The sequence below is a fragment of the Acanthaster planci genome, linkage group LG04, assembly GCF_054643075.1.
Source record: "Acanthaster planci isolate LZ-2023a linkage group LG04, COTS_SCS, whole genome shotgun sequence".
NCBI lineage: Eukaryota > Metazoa > Echinodermata > Asteroidea > Valvatida > Acanthasteridae > Acanthaster > Acanthaster planci.
Window position 1 is genome coordinate 12,613,130 of NC_141780.1, and position 23,076 is coordinate 12,636,205.

General features: G+C 39.6%; 1 protein-coding gene across 3 annotated transcripts; it reads right to left on the reverse strand.

Annotated features, from left to right (window-relative positions):
- Positions 1 to 1,359: 1,359 nt before the first annotated feature.
- Positions 1,360 to 23,068, reverse strand: nprl2 (NPR2 like, GATOR1 complex subunit). Of its 3 annotated transcripts, XM_022245493.2 has the most exons (13): positions 22,859 to 23,068; positions 20,978 to 21,061; positions 19,600 to 19,691; positions 18,426 to 18,594; positions 16,382 to 16,490; positions 14,373 to 14,509; positions 14,000 to 14,097; positions 13,047 to 13,083; positions 12,420 to 12,513; positions 11,598 to 11,718; positions 10,002 to 10,115; positions 4,704 to 4,852; positions 1,360 to 3,380 (listed from the first exon to the last, which is right to left on the reverse strand). In XM_022245493.2, the coding sequence occupies exons 1-12, from the start codon at positions 22,931 to 22,933 to the stop codon at positions 4,738 to 4,740; spliced, it is 1,245 nt and encodes a 414-aa protein (XP_022101185.2). In that variant the 5' UTR covers positions 22,934 to 23,068; the 3' UTR covers positions 1,360 to 3,380; positions 4,704 to 4,737. The 3 variants fall into 3 exon arrangements, with proteins under 3 accessions (XP_022101185.2, XP_022101184.2, XP_022101188.2); XM_022245492.2 differs by having other exon boundaries at positions 1,360 to 4,852; XM_022245496.2 differs by lacking the exon at positions 20,978 to 21,061 and having other exon boundaries at positions 1,360 to 4,852; positions 22,859 to 23,067.
- Positions 23,069 to 23,076: the final 8 nt, after the last annotated feature.

The following is a 23,076-nucleotide window of genomic DNA, read 5'->3' on the forward strand; positions in this document are numbered from 1 at the left end:
CTACAGTGCTGGTGGATTCTTACAGATACTGAGAGATTTATATCTCTCAGAGGCTACCCCACCCAGTGAGCTGTACAGTGACGAAGAAAGCCACTTTACTTACAGCTTCCACAGAGCTGAAGCAAGCCATGGATGGTTGGCATTGGAAAAGTCTTTGACAGTTTGGAGTCACCGAATGTACAACCTGGTAGTTCTCCAAGGCAGATTCACTGTGGTATAATGGAAGGACAGAGGTTTCCATCAGAGTATCAAGAAGGCCGTATGTCCTGCCAATGGGGATCAAATCCTTCAATTAAATGAAGTCTAGAATGTGTTCTACGAGGTACGTGTAGCCCATCTAGTGAAGAGACCCATCAGACGACATCCCACTGATCCTGAATATGTAACCCGTCTCTGCACAAACTGAATGCTTCTCAGGCATGCTACTGCAAGGTTGCCAAGTGGGAAACCAACAGCCATCAGCATAGTGTCAAATTTATCCAGCGTATTGGCAAGTCCTGGATCAGATGGGCGAGAGACTATATGCACTTCCTTTATCTCAGTAGACAAATGATATCATAAGAAGAGGAATGTGCAGAAAAGAGATGTGGTGTTGGTTCAAGATAGCAATGTCATTTTTTCGCAACTGGAGAATGGGACTTGTGGATGAAAGCTACCCTAATTAAGCTGTGGTAACGTAATGAACATCCAAGTGAAGCTGAAGAGTTATGACAAGTTCATCCAGTGTGGAAGAGCCAGTAACCCCCTTTTCAATCACATGTCCAGAAGGTACACTTTTTGTTAATGTTGACAAAGATGGTGATTGGACCTGACATGATGAACTGGAACTCTTGGTAAGTGGAGTGTGAAGTTTAGGAACAAACATAAGTTTGTTTCTTGTAATTGGCTCACACCATCAGACTTAAGAAAGTCCCCTCAGTGGTGGTCAGTTCATTACATGGGTGATCTTGGTCTGATTCCCCCCCCCCACACACACACACCACTTCATTCGTGTATAACAGTAGACTCTAGGTTCTTGTCACATGCACATGAGCAAATGTATTTTCCGCGCCGTTCAGAACTGGAGAAAATTATGTCTTTTGTGATTCACTGAATTATCCATTAGTAAGCTGAAATTTTTAGATTTCTAAATGACCCGGGTTATACGTCAGACAGAGCACTCCACACAGCTCACGAGAGAAAGATTTCCTGTGATTTCACCTTGTAGAGACAAACAGTGTTTAGATTCTCTTTTTAAAATAAAGTTTATGATAATTAGTATTCTGATGACAAATGTTGTAACAGATGATTACAGATTCTTTATAGATAGTACTATTCACTACCACAACTTGTAATTGTAATTTCTCCAAGAGCCGAATATTAAGGTTTGTTTTGTTAGTTGTTTATTTTGCTGGTTCCGCTTTTGTATTCGCATGCTATAGATTTTGAACCCGACTCTATCTACCTGATCTGATATAAACTTCAGAAGTAGTTTCAATAATGAGTTTGGAAATGCTTGCAGTCTGAGACACAGGCTAAATCTCACAAAAGTGAAAATATGTGTACCCTTCTACCAAATTTATGAGTTCTCTCTCAAGGACAACTGTGGTTGGCTGGAAATTCTGCTATCAACTGAGAGAAATTACATGTTTTAACTCAGTGAGAGTTAAGGTTTGAAAAAAAAAGCTGGCACAAAAGATATCCTTTAAAACGAAATCCCCTTCCACTTTACAATACCATTTGGCTTCTTGCACGGATTGTTTGGAAACTGGTAAAAGGTGAATATCACCCTTGATACATTATATATTTTGTGACAACTCATCCTTTTGACATTCCACCATACCTAATCATGCAAATTAAAGTTTCATAACTTAAGCAATCCATTCCTGTTGCAACTGAAATTGCCACATTTTACTGACATTTGATGATACTGTATCTAGCTGTGTTTCAGTAAAAATTCTAGTTCAGTTTTTTTGGGCAAGTAGTGATATTGTTACGTGTGCCAAATCCAAAAAAAAATAACTGAACAAGGGCACTACAGAAATAAAGAAAATGAGGTCAGACTGACTTGTTAACAACTAAAAATTTAGTTACCATTTTAATAAATACAAAAAAAATTACAAAAGTCAATCCACCTAAAGTGCACCGAGCTAGTGAGTTTAGGGGTGGCTCACAACCATCAAAAGAGAGTTCGGCTGTGTGTGGGCTAAAGACGAGCCCACTTTCTCGACATCGTCTCCTGGCACAAGTTTTAGTGTTGGCTAGCAAAACGTGTTGGGGGACACACATCACGTTGACGAAGGAAAATGGATGAAGCCTCTGGCTGACCCCCTGGTACATGTACTTTAAGTATCAGGTGGACCGTGGGAGATTAAGTAGATTGAATGCAACAGTATCAAGTGAACAAGTAGTTCATACACATGTACTAAAATATGTGCATGTCCTAAGAAAAAATATACTGCCTGCTTCAAGTGCCTTAGTGAAACTAAATTCTCTCATTGATCCATTGAGCGCTGTGTCTCAGAAAAAAACCCACTTTATTTCATGAAATTTAAGTAAAACAAGCTTCCCAAGGAGATCTGCTGGGGATTTCATTTTCATCAAGAGAACAACTGATTCATGTATATAAGCTATCGCATATACATGTACGTGTACATGGCACTGATATTCCCTTTGAGTGGCACACTGAAACTAGTAACATTATAGTTGTTCTCATCATAAGACCTGTCATGCAGCCAGTCTTATTACCCATTGCTGTTAATATCAAATGAAGTTTACACAGAAATAATCCCATTTGGAAAAGGACCCAGGTGGTGTTACCTGATCGAGAACTCATTGAAGTGAGCTTTTGTCCTACCTCCAGGGCTACATTTTGGGCAATATATACATGTATAATAAAACTTTTAAAATCAATCTTCTCCGACATGAAAGAACCTGAATTTTTTTTGTTTAAATGCCCTCAGGGATTTGAACCAAGAACATTCACAATACTCATCCTATCCTAACCCAATACGCTACAAAAACCAACTTGACCAAACTTCTGTTTTTCTGTTTTGTGCCCACGGTCCCACATAATGATGCTGAAGCTTTTACATAATTCAGGTAATACCATAATACATGTCGGCCTGTCCTTAACAGGGGCAATTCTTTGTAAAAGTGTTAGTTAACAGTGGTGGATATACATGTATGTAGTCAGATTGGGTGAGTCACATGGTCAGTCACAAACCAGTCACAAGTAACAGGTTGAACAGTGGCAAAGGAACACTTTTGTTGCAGTTTATTGGAATAGCTTATGACTTGATGTCAGACTGGAGGTCTCATGTTGGTCTTGGAACGGTCTGCTCATGGTCACAAGACACAACCACTGGAAACTAAATTCCTCAGTGATCCATTGAGCAAATCTGCCTCAAGAAAATAAAACACAGAAAAAAATTTATCTCTGGGTTGGGTACAGTATAGCCTCCATCAGTGATCTGTTGACCATTTTATTTTCCCAAGGGAAAGCCAAGAGAAATGGAAAGCTCAGTGGATCAACAAGAGAGGCTAGATTTCCATACTCTATGACAAGGGATAAATCTCACCAACAGATTCTAAAGATTTGTAACTAAAACTGCCAAGTAGATACACATTGTTTTAAATTTGTTACTAATCAACATGTTAATTACATCCCACTTCCTCTTGATGAAAAAAAAAGCTTTCCTGTTGTCTGTAAGCAGGTGCATTTCAGTAACGAGTTGGCTTGTGGTGTAGTCATGTTGGAGTATAATGTGTGGCAATCTACGAACACGATCTGTGGGTGCAGTACATGTATTTTGATTCATGTGTGAAAAGATTTTCAGTACTTTGTAAACTATGTGTAGTCTCTGACCCTTGCATGTTTTGTGGCAGGTTGGAAAAACATACATATAAAAAACTGCTTGAGGTCACATATTCTGATGTTCATTCCATGCACCTTGATGGTGTAGGGAAATGGCTTCGCATGACGACCATTATATGGCGTACACATGTGTTGTAGAAGTGTACAAGCTAAATATGGCACACTGTATCTGGGGCACTGAAAGTTGCGTGACCCTGGGTCACCAGTAACCAATAGAAAGATAGCGTGCTGCGCGTGAGGCTGGAAACATGTTTTTGGGTAGGACATTGAAAACGAATGGAAAAACAGGTGTGTACATTGCACAGGACAGACGACGGGGGATACGAAAAAGGCCTGTCAGTGGTGTCGGACATGGAAGGATGAAGTAGAGGAGGCTGCATCAGTGCAGTACCAACGGCCTGATGATTGGGGGGAGAGAATAATCTTATCCAACTTGTAATTCACTGACTGGATTTCTAGCTACCCGATGAGTTGTCTGAAAATCGACACTGCTGAAGCTTGCAACTGTAACTGTGTGTTTGTGTCGCCTTGCATTGTGATCGTCCGAACAGTATGCCCCAACTCGATTCACAAGAATCAGGCCGACATGGCATTTCACAACAATACCAAGATACTTTATTTGATTTTACAAGACTGAAACTGAGTAAAACTGTACCTTATTATTCAGGAAATACCACACAAAAATTAGATTGCACAGATAGGAGAAAAACATGATTCCATTTCAAAATTACATTTTCCATTGTATGGTGATTTGAATATGTTCAACAAAATGTGTAAATGTTAGTTATTACAAGTAAACTTCAACACTGGGCCCCATTTACCAACAAATTTACATATTAACCCTTACCCACTCTCAGGCATTCAGAAAGTCCTCGTTTTTGTCATTTCCAGAGTACATATATGTTAGCATCATTCTCCACATAATCTTCCAACTCTTGGTGACTTTGGCCCGTCTTGCAGCAAATTTCATCAAAGTTGAAGTGACCGTTCATATATCTGCAATGTCAGCAATATGAGAAAATGATCCTTAAATTGATGATTTGACCGTGTTCCTGAACAGAATTTGGGTTTCCTTAAAGGGCCTATGCAGTACTTTTTTCTTAAATACGACCCTTTAAAATACAACTTTGTGTCTCAATGGGTCGTATGAATAAAAACTAGCAAATGCTATGAAGTTCAAGCAAGCAGTAAAAGCATTTACTGAGAAGTAAAACCATTGAGAATAAGCAAATGCTTGAATTTGAAGGAATAAAATGTTTCTTTTACTGTTCAGCATCTGCTTGTACAAATAGTAGCAAATGCTTTATTCTTGTGGATGACTTTACAGCCGAACGTTTTTCCATAATAGGGCTTCCATTGTCTGCACTTACAGACACACACAGTGCAGCACGCTGCTGTACCTTGAGACCTCAGCATGGCAGATAAGCACAATGGCAGTAATTTTGATCACAAAAACCTAAATGAAGAAAATTGCTCTGCCACTCTCAAATCAGTACAACTGCCTGTATCTGGTTTCTTGAGATTCCCTCCCAAAGGCATACAGCTTTTCCCGACATGGCATTCATTCAGGAATTTCCTGAAATGACATTCATGAACGCTGCTATTTTAAACATTAGTAAATGCTCCTCGTTTTCAAGCTTGCCCTGACCCAGTCTTTAAAAATGTAAAGTAAATACTCCAATTCTGTAGAACTGACTCATTTTTATTCATACAAAATGAAGCAACTGCTTATTTGTCAAGCACAAGCTTAAAGAGGAAAAAGTAAATATGTTTTAGCAATTGCACTAAAGTAAAAGTGTTTGCTTAATTATTATTCATACAAACACAAGTATATGCTTAAAAAATGGTAGTAAAAGCAAATGCTACTTTTTATTCATACGACCCAATGACTCTTATACTTTTTGCTTTTTAAAGGGCATTTTAACACCTTTGTTGTTTTTTTGCTAATGAGAATATTCAAATTTATTAGCAAAACTGTGATGTCTTGAATTTTTGAAAGTTTGTTGCCTTAAATTTCCTTTTCTTGGTCAGGTGTTGGTGATTCCTTGTTTTGTAAGAACATGTACACAGCAAGAAGCCAATGAACAGTCCTTCACAATAGGTTCACAATTTGGACAAAAAGCAAAGTGAGCAGTGTCTTCCCTGAATGACACAACGGCAACAGCACTCAAGTTGTCTGGAAGAGCATGGTGAATTTAAGTGTGTAAAGTGCACTTTGCAAGACATTTGACCCAAAAGGGATGTCAAATTGTTTCAATACATCAAAGAGGAGTATAACAGTTGAGCAAGAAAATAAATCATTGTGCGGACCCTTTAATGATTGAGGCCATGTCTTAATGGCCAGGCTCTGGCTTGCGGTATACCTTAAACATACATGTCTATGGGAACTGGCTGCAGTCACTAGTTAGTGACATCCATAGCAGCACATATTATTTTAAAGCCACAGCCATGACTTTTACAAGTATTCACACTGCCAAACAAAAAAGCAGTTTTCGTCTACAGTGAGAAAGAAACAAAAAACAAGGTGGTATTTTTTCATTTTGTTGCTCTTTAATGTTTCAGCCCAAGTTAATAGAGCCGGATAGTGGTGAAATAATTTGTTATAGTCTGCACTCATTTGAACAGGCCTGTGACAATGTCAGATTCAATACAGTACATGTTAATACAGTAGAACCTCGTTAAGGCCCAAAAAAGTCTTTGGTTTCTGGTCAGCACGCGTTGGGGTAGACTTGCACATCGGCAAAACAAATAAGTTTTTTATTTGTTATAAAACGATGTCCAAAAGCTGCCACACTTGCTTAATCGGCTGGAATCCTGCTTCTGTATAATTTTAACATGTTTTTGTTGGGGTACAGTTGAGCAATATGTACAGTAAAGGGGTCCCTGTAGTCCCCCATACATTTAGTCAGGTACTCTTTATCAGATGATGTCATTTCTATATTATTCATTTACATCTGGGACCCAAACAAATGAGGTGGTCTTATGTTCAGCGTACATGTATGCGCTAAAAATGCTTCTAAACAGTAAAAGTGCTGGGGTCAGTCTACTTTAATATTGTTTCACTAATTACTAATAATTCAAGGTTCCTGTAATAACAAGGTAACCTGCGAAGCCCAAAGGACCTCTTAATAACCACGTTCAGCTGTATTAACCCCTTGATGACGGGAATTTCTTTCCCGAAAGCCAACTCCAAGATTTCCAGCCTCGCTTGGCCACGAAGGCCACCTGCCAAACCACAAATTCTCGGTTTGTGGCCCTGCGTGCTCTGCATGCTTTGAATTACACGGTGAAAAGGCTGATTGTTCGGTGGCATGTGGCTCTACTCACCCTACCACATTCCCATTGCCTCTTTTCAAAGTGGGGACTATTGTGAAGCTGGTGATTATGATGCAAAATCGGTCTTTTCATTTCTGGGCTACGCACAAAGACCAATTACCATATATGCAAGAGACAGGGTCTGCCGTCTTTCAACATGTTCGCTCGAGTGTGGGCCGAGAATAATAGCTGAAAAGCGGGCTGAGGATCTCAATTTTTACGCCGGCGCGAAGGGGTTAATCTATTCAGCGGAGCTTTTGAGCCCTGTTTATTGTTGACTCCCCTTTGGATGCCACACTGCTGCAGCAAAGGGATTGCTTCAGTTTTCTACTTCAGACTTGACTTGGAATTTTTGAAAAATCACTTTTGGCTACATCTTGCCACAATGTGAGTTACAACTTGAAAAATATATGACTTGATGATTTCATTAATTTTTTTTAAAGTGAGCACATGGAAAAAACTTTAACATGAAAAATAAAATCATGTCTGTTTAGTTTTGCAGGGATGTAAAAATTAGACAAGTCAAGGCTCTTTTGCCACACATCACATCATTCAAGAATGTGTAACTCAAAACAAAAAGAATGTGTAAGGAATTCAGGAAAAATCTTATTTTTGACATGACATATATATAAAATGGCTAGACTTGTGGGGAAATGAGCTTGGTACATTTCTGGCATATTTTACCGTTGGTATAGAGTCTGATAAAGGAGGAAGCAGGCCAAGATAGAATTGGGTATGTTGCCAGTTGCTCAGTATGCGCACATTCACATCACGTACCCTCAGTCCTATGCCTTCATTACTGAATGTGTGCGAACCACTTATCTCCATATACAGCATGTTCAATTTTTTTCCTCATGCTGACCGGTGCTTCTGTCTCAGGCTTAGATGGATACGTGCAATCTCTGGTTATATGTGAGCCATCTCGTGTTACTTGAGGTGCCTCAACCGATCAGGTCAGGGGGTCATAAGCTCACACTGATTAAATTTTCAAAATTAATTGAAATGTTAAAAGTGAAAGACATCGAAACAAACATTTCTGTTTCAAGATGTACTATACTGGGAGATGTTAACTTTAATTACGAGTTTTGCCTTTACACCAATGTACATGCATAACACTGCATACTCAGTGTTTGTAAGAGAGCTTACAAAACAATTTGCAAGCTTACTCAGGTGGGACTCGAACCCACAACCTCCTGCTTACTAATGCAGATGTCTCATCAGATTAAGCTTCCAAATTTTTCTGCAAGTTTGCAGACAAACACTGAGTATACAATATTATGCATATACATATGCATATATGTAAGGCAAAGCCCGTAATAAAAACCCAGGTATTTCTGGCTTTTATACAAAACTTGACTTGAGCCATTTTACTTCTACAGGAACAATTTATCTAAACTATTTACAATGGTGTTTAGCATCCTTTGCATCATTTGACTAAGCCAAGGATGACATCAAATGACTCTACAGAGGTTGGTGTCCGTGATATTGATGAACATGATTTGTAATATGTATTACATTTATGCATATTTATTTTTTTTTATTACTTTCCCTCTTTTGTGTGACATTGAATGTGTTCTTGTCATTTGCTCGATACAAAAAGTGGGGGGATCATTCAATAGCCCATCCCCCCACCTCAAAAAGTAGGAGGGATATAAACACCCATCCCTGGGACGTACGCCCACGGTGTAATCTCTCTTTTGTTTATAGTTTCAGTAATTTTTTTAAACATCCTTCCACTGCACTCATAACATCTTAACTGTATTTGAGTAATTTTGAGTAAATTGAAATCAATGGTAGATCAGTGCCGTTTTCTCATTGAATGGAACACACAGGATAAATAAATACTTTCCAAAGTAACCAGTTGAACAGGTCAAACACTTTGATGCTCAGAAATCATGAGAGGTCATGGAGTGTCAAATTGAACACAGTCACACTTGAACAAGTAAGTGTAGGGGGAAGGAATTAAATACATTGCTCCTGACTGGATGGCGTATCGAGATCCTCGACTGAAGCTACTTGGTGCTATCTTGGGAAGCCCCAAATTTTGACCATATGTGTAGCAGAATGTATGTGGGTGTCTTGGCATCTCAATCACAGTTGGCTGTTATATCATAGCAACTGCAGGTCTTTTCTTGTGGAATTAATTTTTTAATACAACTTTTTATACAAGGGGTATTAAACTTACATTTCATTTTCTGTAACCCGCAAATCATTTAGTTATGCACTCGCTGCATGCCATGCTCCACAATGGCTGCACCGAATGTGGTAACAGACATCTTTGGAGGACCCCCAAAATTTAAAGAGCCCCTCTATGGAAACATGTTGGCTCTGATTTAATCTGTTCAAATAAATATGGAAGCATCCAAATCAAATGTATGCATGCAGCCACTGTTTGGCATGCACAAGGGTTTATCCACTATGAACACAGGGCGAGGGTTCCCCTCATTTTCTCTGTTTTCTCATAATGATGCAATCTATATTCAGAATTCGCATCAAGGCATGAACAGAAAAAAAACGCCCTTTAAAGCTTGTTATAGTTGAGCTCTGAAGACAAATGATACTGCATTCAATTTGGATGCTTCCACATTAATTTGAATAGATAAAATCAGGGAAAACATGTTTTCTTTAGAGGTGCTCTTCAAGTCATGGCGGCATTATTTTGCTCTGCAAGGTGATGAGTACCACACGTACAATCCATCAGTATCAGTGGTGCAAATAGTGTGCCAGTCCCATGGGACATCACTGTTGGGAAGAAAAGCACCCTCTGTCATCAACTGCAGTACCAACTTCACAGGAAAGGCAAGAGGGAAGTGAATGTAGGGCAAATTACCTGTCCAGTGGCTGTTGGTGAGTCCGGTGCTGTTCTCCCCCATCAAGTACCCTGACTGGATACTGATGGAGTCTTTTGATGAGTCCACGTATAACACCAAACTGTATCAGATGTCTGGCAGAGGAAAGAAAATAAAATGCACATCTATACAGGGACAAAAAGCAATTGATTCAGGCAAAGGAAAAACCTCCAGGATCATTTGGCTTAGAAACCTTTCCAGGCCAATGCATCATTTGTACAAGTCGCTTATCTGCCAGCCCAGTGCAACAAGATCCAAGAGATGAGCTACCGGTATCCCCGGGACCACATACATGTACATGAACAAGTAGACTGGGAACCTGCTATTGACAGCCACTGTGAGATCCAAAAATGGCATTCCTCAATGGGACTACATGTAGCTCCCATTGCATGTATCTCAACATGGGCAGTTTGTTTCATTGGTTGTTGCCTGCCCAGTCTAACAAAATGTACCAAACAGCATGCAACATTTCCTTGGATCAGCTGATTTCCTCATTTTTCACTTCACACTCTTGCCACTGAAAATTGAAAAACACTGTCCAAAGTCTTGTAAAGATTGTAATTTCCTCATTACTTGTCGAAGTTCAAGTTGCATGCCTGACCAGACTTTCACATCTGCTGCACTGTGTTATGCATGGCAGGGTCAGGCTATTTCAGGTATTTCAAACTAAAATAGCAAGGCTTTTACTTCAAATACACTTGTAAAACGATCCCAAAGAAGATTTAAAGGTTACAATTTTTTACTGTGAAAGTGCACACCCTGTCTTATCAGATCAGAACACATTTGAACATGGAATCTAAAGCTACATAATACTTACAACACAAAGCACTGATTCTTGTATTATAAAGGGGTTTTTCTTTATGTTATCTTATTTTGCCTCTACCAGGGGCACAATAACTAAAATTATGCATCATTTTAGCCTATACAATACTTTATTACTAAGATTGTCTGCCATAAGCATGACATGAACATGCAAAGTATCACCGCCATCTTTTGAATCGATCTTTAGCGGAACAATATAAACACTCCAGAGCTCACTCTGCTCACAATGTCTTTTCTGCACACTTGAAATTTCATGCTACAAGAGCATCTGACTTTTGGTTGTGAGATGCATTTCAAGTTCCATGATTACCATGATTAACTGACTTGTTATGAACACAGCTGGAGGTTTTGGTCAGAAAACAACTGCTTTGTGAATTATTCAATGGAAAAATTTTAATTTTAAAAAGAAAAACTCAGCTGAGCATACCAGGCATGCTTTTATCATAAAATCTTGATTTCTATTTTAGAAATGTGTTTTGCAGTCCTGAGTTACCGGTATCTACAGCTGAAGCACTGCTATATAAGTTCCATTTTCCACGACTTCAAGTCTTGTCCTTGCCAAATCAGCACCGAGCCATGCTTGACAAGTTCTTGATTTCAACAATCATGGCCAAATTAAAACTGAGGGTACTTAAAGTGAAATGATCAATGAGTTTCTAGTTTTAAAATTTCCCATGGGTCAATTCCCATTGGGGATGAGTAAGTGGTTTACTCAAACAAGTTGATATTGGAATGTTCAATGTTGGAACACTGACCTCTCATCGATGTTCAGAGACCTCGGGTCAAACCGAAGGCACAGATCTTTGACGCTTATGTCCGACCTAAGGCTACCGTAAAGGTGTATAATGGACCGAAGTGTAGGAGGGCTGGCCATTTCTGAATAGGATGGGAACAAGACAAGACTGGTCATTACATGGGTTATTATCCAGTGGGTGGCTCTCAGTTGGCTGTGATTAATTCTTTACTGTATCAATACACTTTTGTTCTTACAATGCCTGAAAAGTAGCATAATCTACATATTCAGATTGGTAGGCAGGAACTTAACTCACCAACATTACTACCGTGAATGCAATACACTTAGGGGTTGAAAGTTTACATTCAGTACACTTGGATGTTAACGGGCCGAAAGTGCTGAATTACAATTTTTCCAAGACTTTTGCAAATTCTTGGCAACTATTCTCTTTCTGTAGCTGATCAGCCAGCACATTCGCTTTATTTAAATAAACCTGCTAATAAAGCACCGTAGTAGAGTAGATGTTTTGACGGATCAGCCATAGATAAGGAATGGTTACCAGGAATAAAGTCTTCAAACTTGTAATGAAACACTTGCAGCCCAGGTGTACGTAAACTTTTGACCTTAACAGTACTTGATACATATATCAATCATTAGCTACAGAGTTCGGCACATAACAGTAACAGAGCTGTCAGTCAAATGGAAAAATGCTCAGCAAAATTTACGCATGAAAACAATTCTGATAACTATTCCCAAGTGATGGACTATGTATGACAATTAGGTTAGTAACCTGCTTTTGGCTCAGTGAAAACTCTTTGGTGGTTCTGACCCCCTGACTTCTTACCATTTCTTGTAACATACTTGATGCACTCCTCCCGTAGTGCTTCATCTTCCACCAATCTGTTGATATCTGGCTGTGTGATGTACACATTTGAATACTGCAGGCCAAAAGAAAATGACAGAAAAGCCCATCGATGTAGGCCACAAAGACATAGTCAACTTGAAAGGACTGTGCACACATTCGCAAAGATTTTGTCTGAAAGCCACTAGAATGTGTTGTGAAGGAACAAAGATTAAGGAATGCACTTCAAATTTTAAGAAGTACCCATGATAGGTATTTTCTTAAACTATGAAACACTGTCTTACTCCCGAGTTGCCAGTTTTAAAGAGACTTTTACAAAAGATAAAATACTTTGCACAGTTCCAGGGACAACCAAATTGGACGGGTACACACGTTACATTACATTTTTTCTTTTGAAGTCTTTTTCACAGCAAGAAAACAATGACAAATATAAAAAGAAATAGGGCACCACCAGTAACATTTCTCAGAGCAACAAACTACTTGAAGCATTGTAGTAATATTTCAATTGCTTGTTCCTTGAGGAAGGAAAGGAATTAATCCTCGCATTTCAGTTTTTGGACGCACTAGGGGTTAGGGTTGAGAGTAAAGAATGCTAAGTGACAGTCTCACCTGGAATATGGGAACAATCGTGATCACTCCGTAGTACCTGGAAATATGAAGCCAGCAAGTCACACAAATACAATGCATCAAAATAACTCCATGTATACATGTACATTACGTGAGCCAATCGCACTGCATATGCGGGACTACCAACAATTACATGTAGTTACATGTATATGTGAGCATGAAAACATGTGGTGGAGGCTGTGTACATGTAAGCCCACTTTCAACACGGACTGACATCCTACATAAAATAAAACATGTATCACATTTCATTGCCACTGCAAACAATTCCAAATTAAAAGAGCTTACGCACTGCGGAATGTTCTCATTCCACCCAACCGACAAGACACAGATCATTATGCAAATTGCTTTTTCAAAAATATTGTTTGAATTTGAATTTTACTAATAACAACCACCATGATGTAATGAAAACACCTGCATTTCCTAATGACTTTATTTCTCAAGATTTGTTTAACTCTTGTTTTTAACTGCTGGAAGTGTAGTGGAGATGTAACTTAAATTTATTTGGGTGAATTGCGAATCAATTTGTTGGATCGGTCAAATTTATAAAGAAGTGTCAATGTGGATTTATATTCCTTCCACATTTATACTTTTCCTGATTATAACTTTGTGCCTTGACGTTATGTGTTTGCTTTGAAGAGGCCGCGCCAGCATTAGTCACTGATCTGCTCCACACATTAGTCATTGATCTGCTCCAGGCAGGAAAAAACAGATAGCATGCTTTGCCGTCCATGCAACAAAGAAAGATGGCATGCATTTACAAGGCAACAATGGTTCTTTGGTCAGAGCTCAATGCAAGCACATACATGCTCACGAGCATTTGGTACAGGACATGATAAGTGATGTCGATGTTGGAATCGACGATCTCCACGTGTGCACTGGGCACCAACCTCTTCTTTGCCAATGAGGGCATGCTTCGTGTCCGGGCCAATACTCACAGCATGTTTTGTAGACATATCTTGACCAGGTTGATGTCTACGTCAGCCTCAGTGGCAATTCTCTGAACGTGATTGACACCATCAATGTACGGTAGGATCTGAAGAGAAAAAAATCATCAATTTCAGCAACAGAGGATGAGCACAATAGATTCCGGAAGCTGTGCTGCTGAGAAGGCTCTTATGTGTACAGGTAGTTTTTGAGCACAAAGTAATGTGGGCTAATAACCTCAAAAATTTCATTCACCACCTGATCTAAGTAAAAGAATCCATACGAAAAGAGGGCCTTGCAGTAAGTGCTTCTTTTTATCAAGACACAAAATAGACCCCGGAAGAAATGGACCACCAGAGAACTATAAAGCACACAGAATCTCACCTGTTGTGAAGTGAGGTCCCATTGGCTAGAATCGAAGGCGTTCTTGTCCGTCAGGAACATGGGCACATGGTGCTCCAGCACTGCCGGCGGATCTTTGGTTGGGGGTACAATCTTCAAGTGGATGGTGTTAGATTCATCTATGACAAAAGACACGACCGAAATGGTATTGTCTTTACTAAAACAATTTCTGAGTTTATTGAAGTGGTTAGGCAGAAATCCCATAAAAATCCAAAATGGTACTTCCCTGTTCAATTCAGAAAAGTTTCCATGTGAATCTAGATTACTAATGATGGGAAAGTGCTTAATTTGTGCTGTCTTACAACAGAAGAACGGATACTCTTGCATAGTTTCCAATACAATACAAGTATGTCTCCCACCTGCTGCTAATTACACATACATAGAACCTGGTGTAACTCTGCACCGTGCACAACATTTATGCCACAAATCTCTAATGTAGCTAAGCAGTGGAAGTCTGTGGGAGCTCAACCTGTGAAGTCTGGTATTACACATATACAGCATGGTTTAAAGAGAACTAGTGACAATTACTGGTCCCGAGATGTAGGTCAGCTTGACTACCTCCTGATTGATTCAAAGAAGAGCTAGGTACTAGTAGTCTTACTGACCTACACCTTGGGACCAGTAATGCTCACTACTTTCCAGAAATAAACCATCCTATATTTGTTTTACTACACCTCATAAAATTATTCTTGAACAAATTGACAAAATAACAAATTCAAGGCCAACATACAATTTGTTTCTGAGCTGCAGAGTTCTGCGTTTCTAGCAAGGATTACAACAGGCTGGTTCCGTTACAATCACGTCACAGACTACATAAACGTATCTACGAGGCAGCATCCAGAGGGGATTTCAGGTTCCAGGTGTTCCCCCCCAAAAATACCACATGGTAGCAAGCTGGACACTCACCTGGATGTTGTCATCTGGGCGCATATCAGTTCTACAACTGGCCAATGATGTGGCCCAAATTGCTCATGAATATTTATGAGGTATAGTAAACTCGACTGGTCCTCTATCAAGTGATATTAACCTGCAAACGCCCATGTGCTTGGTCTCTAAACATATCAGAACATCTTTTCTTACAATTTATTTGACATATTTTTTAAACATAGTGTGAAGCTTTTAAAATATCTCAGCCAGTTTTAATTTTATCTGAAAAAAGTCCACAGGTTTTTTTTATATTCATTGACAATAAGCCGTGGCCTTTATTCAAAAAATTATGGTAATTCTGTTTCATGCAACATAATTCCCACCAATGTTAATTGCTTCCTGAGGTTTAATACAGTTAAAATGGTAAGGAATTGCCCATTTGGAGTGCCAAAAGTATCTCTCCATTTCTCACATGCAAACTGCATGAAACGTCTGTGAATGTCTAACAATCCTTACAAATGTTCCTTAACCATATGCTGCCAGGTTTAATTTGAATTTACATGACATACATGTATACCCAGGGGATTTTCAAGATTTTCCGTTTTCAAAATTCTTCATAAATTCATAACTTCATTCAATGGACGTTTACACTCACACGAATGACTGTCTGATGGCTACTCTAACCTGACAGGCAACATCTATTGATGCCTGAATATTTCAGCCAGGCCTGCTGCCTTGTAAGAGAGCCCAGATTGTGTGGTATTACTTTTGTTCCCAAAACTGGCCCATGGGTTGTTGGTGTCTTTTCAAATGCTGACCAGATTAGCGTGCAGTGGTATTGTATCACTCATTCCTGGAGCACAGGAGCACTTTAGTCCCCAGTGGTAATCCGCTCGCACTGAATACCACAAACACTGGTATAATCATTTCCTCCGCAATTGACAACTGAAAAAATGTTGGCAATTCCCAGCAGCTTGGTCTTTTGTTCCGAGTACAGTCTTTTGTTTACAAGGCCCAGTTCCCTTTGTCTGATTTCGGGCACCTCGGCTATGCATATAAAGCCAACGTCTCCAAAACTAGGCTCCCCCCGTAAGTGGTTAAACAAAAATGCTTTTCACACTTACTGATAGGAATAGAGCATTTCCCATTACTGTTGAGCTGTGAAAGAAGATCTGCAAGGATGCTGGGAAGGCGTTCTTTGCTCTTTTCATTGGACAAAAAGCCACTCTCCAACTGTCAAGAATAAGAGTTCCAATCAATCAAAAAGATAAGGAGCACACACAGTGTAAAGCCTGATACTGTACTGCAGAAGTGTAAATTTGAAAATTCAAATGGAATAAAACATGATGTTTCACTGAAGTGTAAACTTAATTATAAGATAAAAAATTTAACCCTAACCCCCTAGGGTGTATGTAAAATCATATTGAAATTGTAGTAGGAATTTTTCTAACTCCTTTAAAATTTATATAATGGGTTTTGCCCTTACCCAACGTATATATTAATAAACACTGTATGTTCAGTGCTTGTCCGAGAGCTTGCGAAAAAGTCACAAGCTTACTCGGGTGGGACTCGAACCCATGACCTCCTGCTTGTGACTTTTTTCACACTTACTGATAGGAACAGAGCATTTCCCATGACTGTTGAGCTGTGAAAGAGAAGGTTACGTGGGTGGGACTCGATCCCACGACCTCCTGCTTGTGACTTTTTCGCAAGCTCTCGGACAAGCAGTGAGCATACAGTGTTTATTAAAATATACATTGGGTAGGGGCAAAACCCGTTATATAAATTAACATCTCCCCAATGCAAAAATACAGCCTTTAAAATTCTCCACTGTTCAAGAGGAGAACTGCATTGCAGGGAGTACCGAGCTCTAAATAAAGCACTAATGGCTTGGAAGTGAGGTCTTCCATCCTCAATCTGATACTTACAGGTGCCTGTACATAATTACATCCATAACCCTGCTGGTGGATTTTGGAGCATCTGGGAAGGCTACCAGGGTTAATAAGGGAACAAATAAGTGCTTGGCTGGTTTTAAATGCATATTCAAGACTAGCCAAGTACATATTAATTCCCATTCCTAAATACCTTTTTTAGCCAGAGCATCAAAAGAAGGCAATGTACCATAAGATTTCCAACAATTTTGTTCTAGAACTTTACTTTCATTTTCCCGAGCACCTCTGTCCATTTTCCAGTTCGTATGCTCAATGTGCAATTTGTCCAGAAGAATTTCCATGGACTTGGTGCACGTGGACACAGACTCTTGACCAATAGCAATGGATTAAACTGTCTGGTATCCCGGTGCCAGAGTGTTTTTACACGACGGGCATTATCAAATTGCAGCGGGTATTATTAAAAGTTATACACAGTCACGTTGCAAATTACTGAATAGAGAAACTGAGGTGTTTATGAATGTGTCATTAACCCTAACCTGCCAGAATCATCCAAAATCCTTTCCTGCAAAGGAAAGGAATTTGGAGGATCCTAGTTACTTGGCAGTTGAACCATCGGGGGATTTTGCAGGAATTTGGTTACATGGAGTTTTTGCAGACCAGAATTGAAGGATTTGGGAGGATTCTGGCTCTGAGCAGGAAAATTAGGGCTGGGGAATAGGGTTAAAAAGGTCACATGCAATAACAAAGTCCTTGTTAATGTACCTTCTGTTCCATGTAACCTTTTTCAATGTTTATTTTGCCATTTTAGAGAAATTTTGTGTCATGATTGTTTTGATAAAAAGGTTTGAATCTTTTTGAGCCAACTGGTAGTGTCATTTTTGGAAAAACCTCATTGATACAGCCATTTTATCACCATAGTTTACCAGCATTTTGCATACTGTACCGTCTTACATGTATATTTCTTTTCAGTATGTGTATGAGTGTATACATGTATATGCATAAGGAAAAGAATGGATAATTTAAAATTCAAAAGCTAAAGATTTTAACAAGACTAACAAAAAAGATGGCAGTGTTCACGCACTGTACATTTTAGGGCAGAGTGTTGCACAGAATGTTCCCAAGAACAGTTCATGCCATGGGCGCCGTCATTCAATTCAGCTTCAACTTCAACTGTACATGTACATGTATCTACAGGACACCCTGAAGGTGATTTTGGCTGGCAAAAAGAATAAGTAAAAAAGCTGCCACAAGTATTTGATGTTACATTTCAACTCACCTCTAATGTCAAGAGATAGTTTGCGAGTTTCTTCACCAGTGGTTCATACGGTGCCGTGTCCATTGACGCATTACAGACAAAGCACAAGTTGAACAACAATGCATTGCGGGAGTATTTGACATTTTGGATGCTGACGGGGCAACCAATGATCTTGTGACCAAGAGCATTTCTGAAGAGTGAAAGGGCACAAATCTTTCAAAATAAGCAACATCTTCTCATGGAAACAATGGAAAATCTGCCAGTTTTGACATAAATCAGATAGTAAAGAAAAGACATCCCTGATCAATAAATCTGCAAAGTTTGAATCAAACCACGCCAACTCAATAGTTTCATCTGTTAGCAGATTATCATTTGAAATTCACATAAATATCCATGCATGATTGCTTGCCACTATGTGCAGTCAAGGGGAAAAAGTTCAGCTTTTCCATATTTCATATGTACATGTATTTATTCCACCTGTTTTGTGGCTAAAAAATCAGACTTACAGGTACGTGGTTATTTCAATTAGAAACTTAAAAGAAATCACATACATGTACATGCAAAAAAAGACAAAACCATAATAAAAACAAACAAAATTAAATTTTGAATCACATTTGACGAATAAGGTACGTTCAGAAGGAGGGCAAGTTGTTCCAATCCAATTAATAAACTCAGTGGGGGTTCTGTGAAGTTAAGTTGCGTAGTCCAAAGTGTGTTCCCATTCACATTAGATAACAACGATAACTCTTTAGCTAGGATTCTAGTGGTGCTTTGTACATGTGCATGTATCTATCACCCTGTTCATGTGTTTACGACATACATGTACGCTGCAAACGTACATGTCCATGTAGACACATGTACAATGTATGTTTTGTATTGTATGCATTACGTTTCTAGTGAATGGATTGACAGTTGTATTTTTTCTTGAAAATCCCTTAATTTCTTCCTCAGCGTTGTCAAGACTGGTCTGAGGATGCATGAACTTTAGGCTTTCTATCTTGAACCAAAAATCAGATTGTAAGGAATGTTAATTTTAAAAAAACAACATTATTACAAACAATTCAAAATGTGAATTCACGAAATGGTTAAAATAAGAAACTAAATGCCACCAACTGAGGGAAAACAATTGCTGGTGGTGTCAAATCAAAATATGAAGTATGCTAGCCAAGGATCTACATGTATAACTGGTACTCACATTGTGATGAGTCTGTTTTGTAATTCCGGCTTTGTGATGATGTAGACGTGTAATGTGTCAAAAAGCTCACGGGACACATACTCCTCAGGCACCTAAGACAACATCCGGAAAAAAGGTGAAGACAAATGCCAATTTAAACAATGTTTGAATCTGACTTCATATACATGAACGTGTACATGTATGCAGACCTGGCAAACATGGAGATATGAGAGAGGCATCGTGGTGTGAGTGGCCATTTGAAGTTCAGCTTTACTTTTAAAAACCTCTGTGTAACTCTAGGCTCCATTATCACAATCTCCAAGTCTTTCTTTCATACAACTGAAGGATTGAAGAGCCATTTGGAGGTGGATGTTCCAAAAATACCAACTTGTAGCAGTTCCAGATGTCTCTACACGTCAATATACGTACATGTACATTACTTGGTCAGATAATGTAGTCACACTAACTCACAGGGTCCCAATACACGGTAAGTGAACTGGGCCACCTGTACCCACCCACATGGATACCGTACCTCCACAACACCTCCATCCATCATTCCAAAATGAAGACTTTCCGTCAACCAAGCCCTTCTGTGGCAAGGAACATCTCGCAAAACAACTCCATCTCATCACTGCGACACTGCATCAAAATGTACAGTATCCCCAAAGCCTGGGCCCCTAGTTTTCATTCTCTTCAAACTAGGGGTAGGCAGTACTTCTCACCACATCCAGTGCAGCCTCCATAAGCATGGAATTTGAGTGTACCACACAATCACCGCCCCCCAAGATTCAGAACTAGCTGAATATGCACTTGTAAGGACCGACCAGACCAACATGGTAGGCCAGGAATATGCAGGATCTTCTGTGGCAAAGTACACATAAGTGAAACTGGCAGGGCCCTCCCCAGAAGACTTCATGAACACAAAGTCTACAGTGGCAAAGGACAACTTGAGAAGTCATCTACTTATCATTAAGCACTCCCACACTAAAGACTGTCTGATCAACTGGAGCCAAGCTGAACTCATAACCAGCATCAAACACTGGTACCCCGGCTGCATTAGGTAAGCCACTGTAACCCTCAAAACAAAATGTTCACAGTTCCCAAAGACATTGGTTTCAATGGGGGTGTGAGTGGCCATTAAAAATTGAAGCTGAAAACTGACGGCTAGCAAAAAGCTGACATGTAAAAAGTTCCCATACTTTTGTACAGACCAGGTGTACAAAAAAACTGAAATTCAGGGTCAACATTTAAAAAAAAAATGAAATCAGCTAAAATGCTGAATTCTACCACCCCTGTTTCAACATCAGTAACATCTGGCACCCTGTTGTCACATCAGTTCCATGGGTCTTTTATTCCCTTAGCAGCCTTCCCCGGGTTCCCCTCCTTCAAACTGACACACCTTGCTGATCATCCAGCACTGTGCGATCTGATTGAGTACCCTCACGCTGGATACTGGGATTGCATCATTTTCACACCTCACCACCTACAGAATGCAGACACCATACATGTATAAATGTGACTACAGAGAGACAAAGCATACTGTCCAAAACAATTGTAGTCCCCTACAATTCTTTACAGAACCATGCACACTTACAAAAGAGATACATGTATTTCACATGATCCTACTACTATGGTAGTACATGTACATCTACATGTGGGTCCTAGTATCTTGCTACCTTCATCATGGAAAAGCTCGACCTTGAAGTAGAGCTACATTTACCTGTAAATGTCCTTCCAGAAGGTGTAAGACGCAACCCCATGTGTGCCTGACAACTTCCAAGTGATTGTGTACTGAAACAGCACAGCTATGGTGTCGCTGAGGTTACTTAATGTATACTTTGTACATTAAGCAAGAGGGGCACCCTTTACAAGATGGAGTACAGTATACAAGTGTGAGATCCCCTTTGAGGAAGGATATCAATATTTTGGAAAAAGGACAAAGAGAGCAACTACTGCAAGTTAGCACTAGCACTGAGGAATCTTTCACATTCAGCAAGACTCGTGTATTGGTCTCACAACACTGGAATACAGAATAAGGCGAGGAATCTAATCAAGACAAGATTATAAGTTACATGTACTTTGAGGATGTGGATAAACATAATTTCTTCAACACATCACTGAATTTTGAACAGCATTCACAGACCTGGGTTTTACAATCAATACGCTGAAGAGTCTTTTTTTTAGCCAACACGTCATCAACTGTGTCAACACAAGGAACAGTTTGCTTTAGAACAGTAGCGCAAATACTAGCTTATAAATGCCTTTATCACATGTACATGTAGCAAAATGTGTCTAGAAGGTTAGTAGTACTAGTAGACATGCATGACATGTACGACCATGGAGCTCCATGCTATGACATGTCGACTGTACGGTAGAATGCCAAGTGAAACCAAAAATCCAAAATAGGCCTAAAATAGGCCCAATATTAATAACAATTATTATTAATATTAATGTAGCCCCACTAGTGTGGCACTGACTCTCACTCCCGATCCATCCTTAGCCACACATCCGTACATGCAATTTTGTGTCGGCGTATTGAACATTGCTGCGCACCCACTTATCATCGTGGGCGCAATTTCTTTTGCACACGAACATGATTCTTGACCATTCCGCTTTCTAAAAACCATTTATTTAATGATTTCACTCACATTATTCAGGTATTTTCCAGTCTTTTTGCCTTTACCCATTCAATCTAACGGGCTCGCTTTTACAGTCTTTGAAATAAGGTCGGTGAACATTATGTCACTTGACCCCCCTTATCGTTTCGACGGCTGTTCCATGTCAAGACATTTAAACTGCTACCAAAGTTTTGGCAGAGCCCATAGGTACATGTAGTACCTTATCGCTCAGTCCGTGTAATACTTATGTCTTGACATGGAACAGCCGTCGAGATGATAAGGGGGGTCAAGCAAAAGAAATTGCGCCCACGATGATAAATGGATGCGCCAAAATGTTCAATACCCTGACAAAAAATTGCGTATACCGATGTGTGGCTAAGGATGGATCGGGAGTGAGAGTCTGTGTCACACTAGTGGGGCCACATTACTTAGAACAGCTCCACGCACGTAGGCCGGGCACTGTACATACATACATTTCGGGACCCTTCCACGTTTATTCTAACACAACATGTCAGTCCCTAAAATTATTCCTCCTTTTGTCATGTATATGAACGCTAACAGACCCCAAAACAGGGCCTTTGATACTGCATACATGTACTCGGATTACTCCTCTGTTGTGATCGGACCCCAGTTCTACCGGGGGTAACTTCAAATTGGCTTACTTGGTACGTAATCTTGTGGCCTGCTGTGGGATGAAATTCACTGAAGAAAATGCACTCTAACTTTCCGGTAGCCATCGCCACACACTAATTACCGATGCAACTTAAATTTAGGCCCTAACCATGCTAAACGTTATGGTAAAGACCAGTTAGAACACGCTGCTGATACATCCACATTATGATGGACCACTGCTGGGTTGAATATACATGTTTTCCAAACT

Coding starts and splice junctions, on each gene's coding strand:
- nprl2 (XM_022245493.2), bottom strand. CDS start 22,933: ATGGCTACCGGAAAGTTAGAGTGCATTTTCTTCAGTGAATTTCATCCC. Junction 16,491..18,425: donor ACTATCTCTTGACATTAGAG/GTGAGTTGAAAT, acceptor TATTCTTGACAG/TTGGAGAGTGGCTTTTTGTC. Junction 12,514..13,046: donor CGATTGTTCCCATATTCCAG/GTGAGACTGTCA, acceptor TTTGGCCTGCAG/TATTCAAATGTGTACATCAC.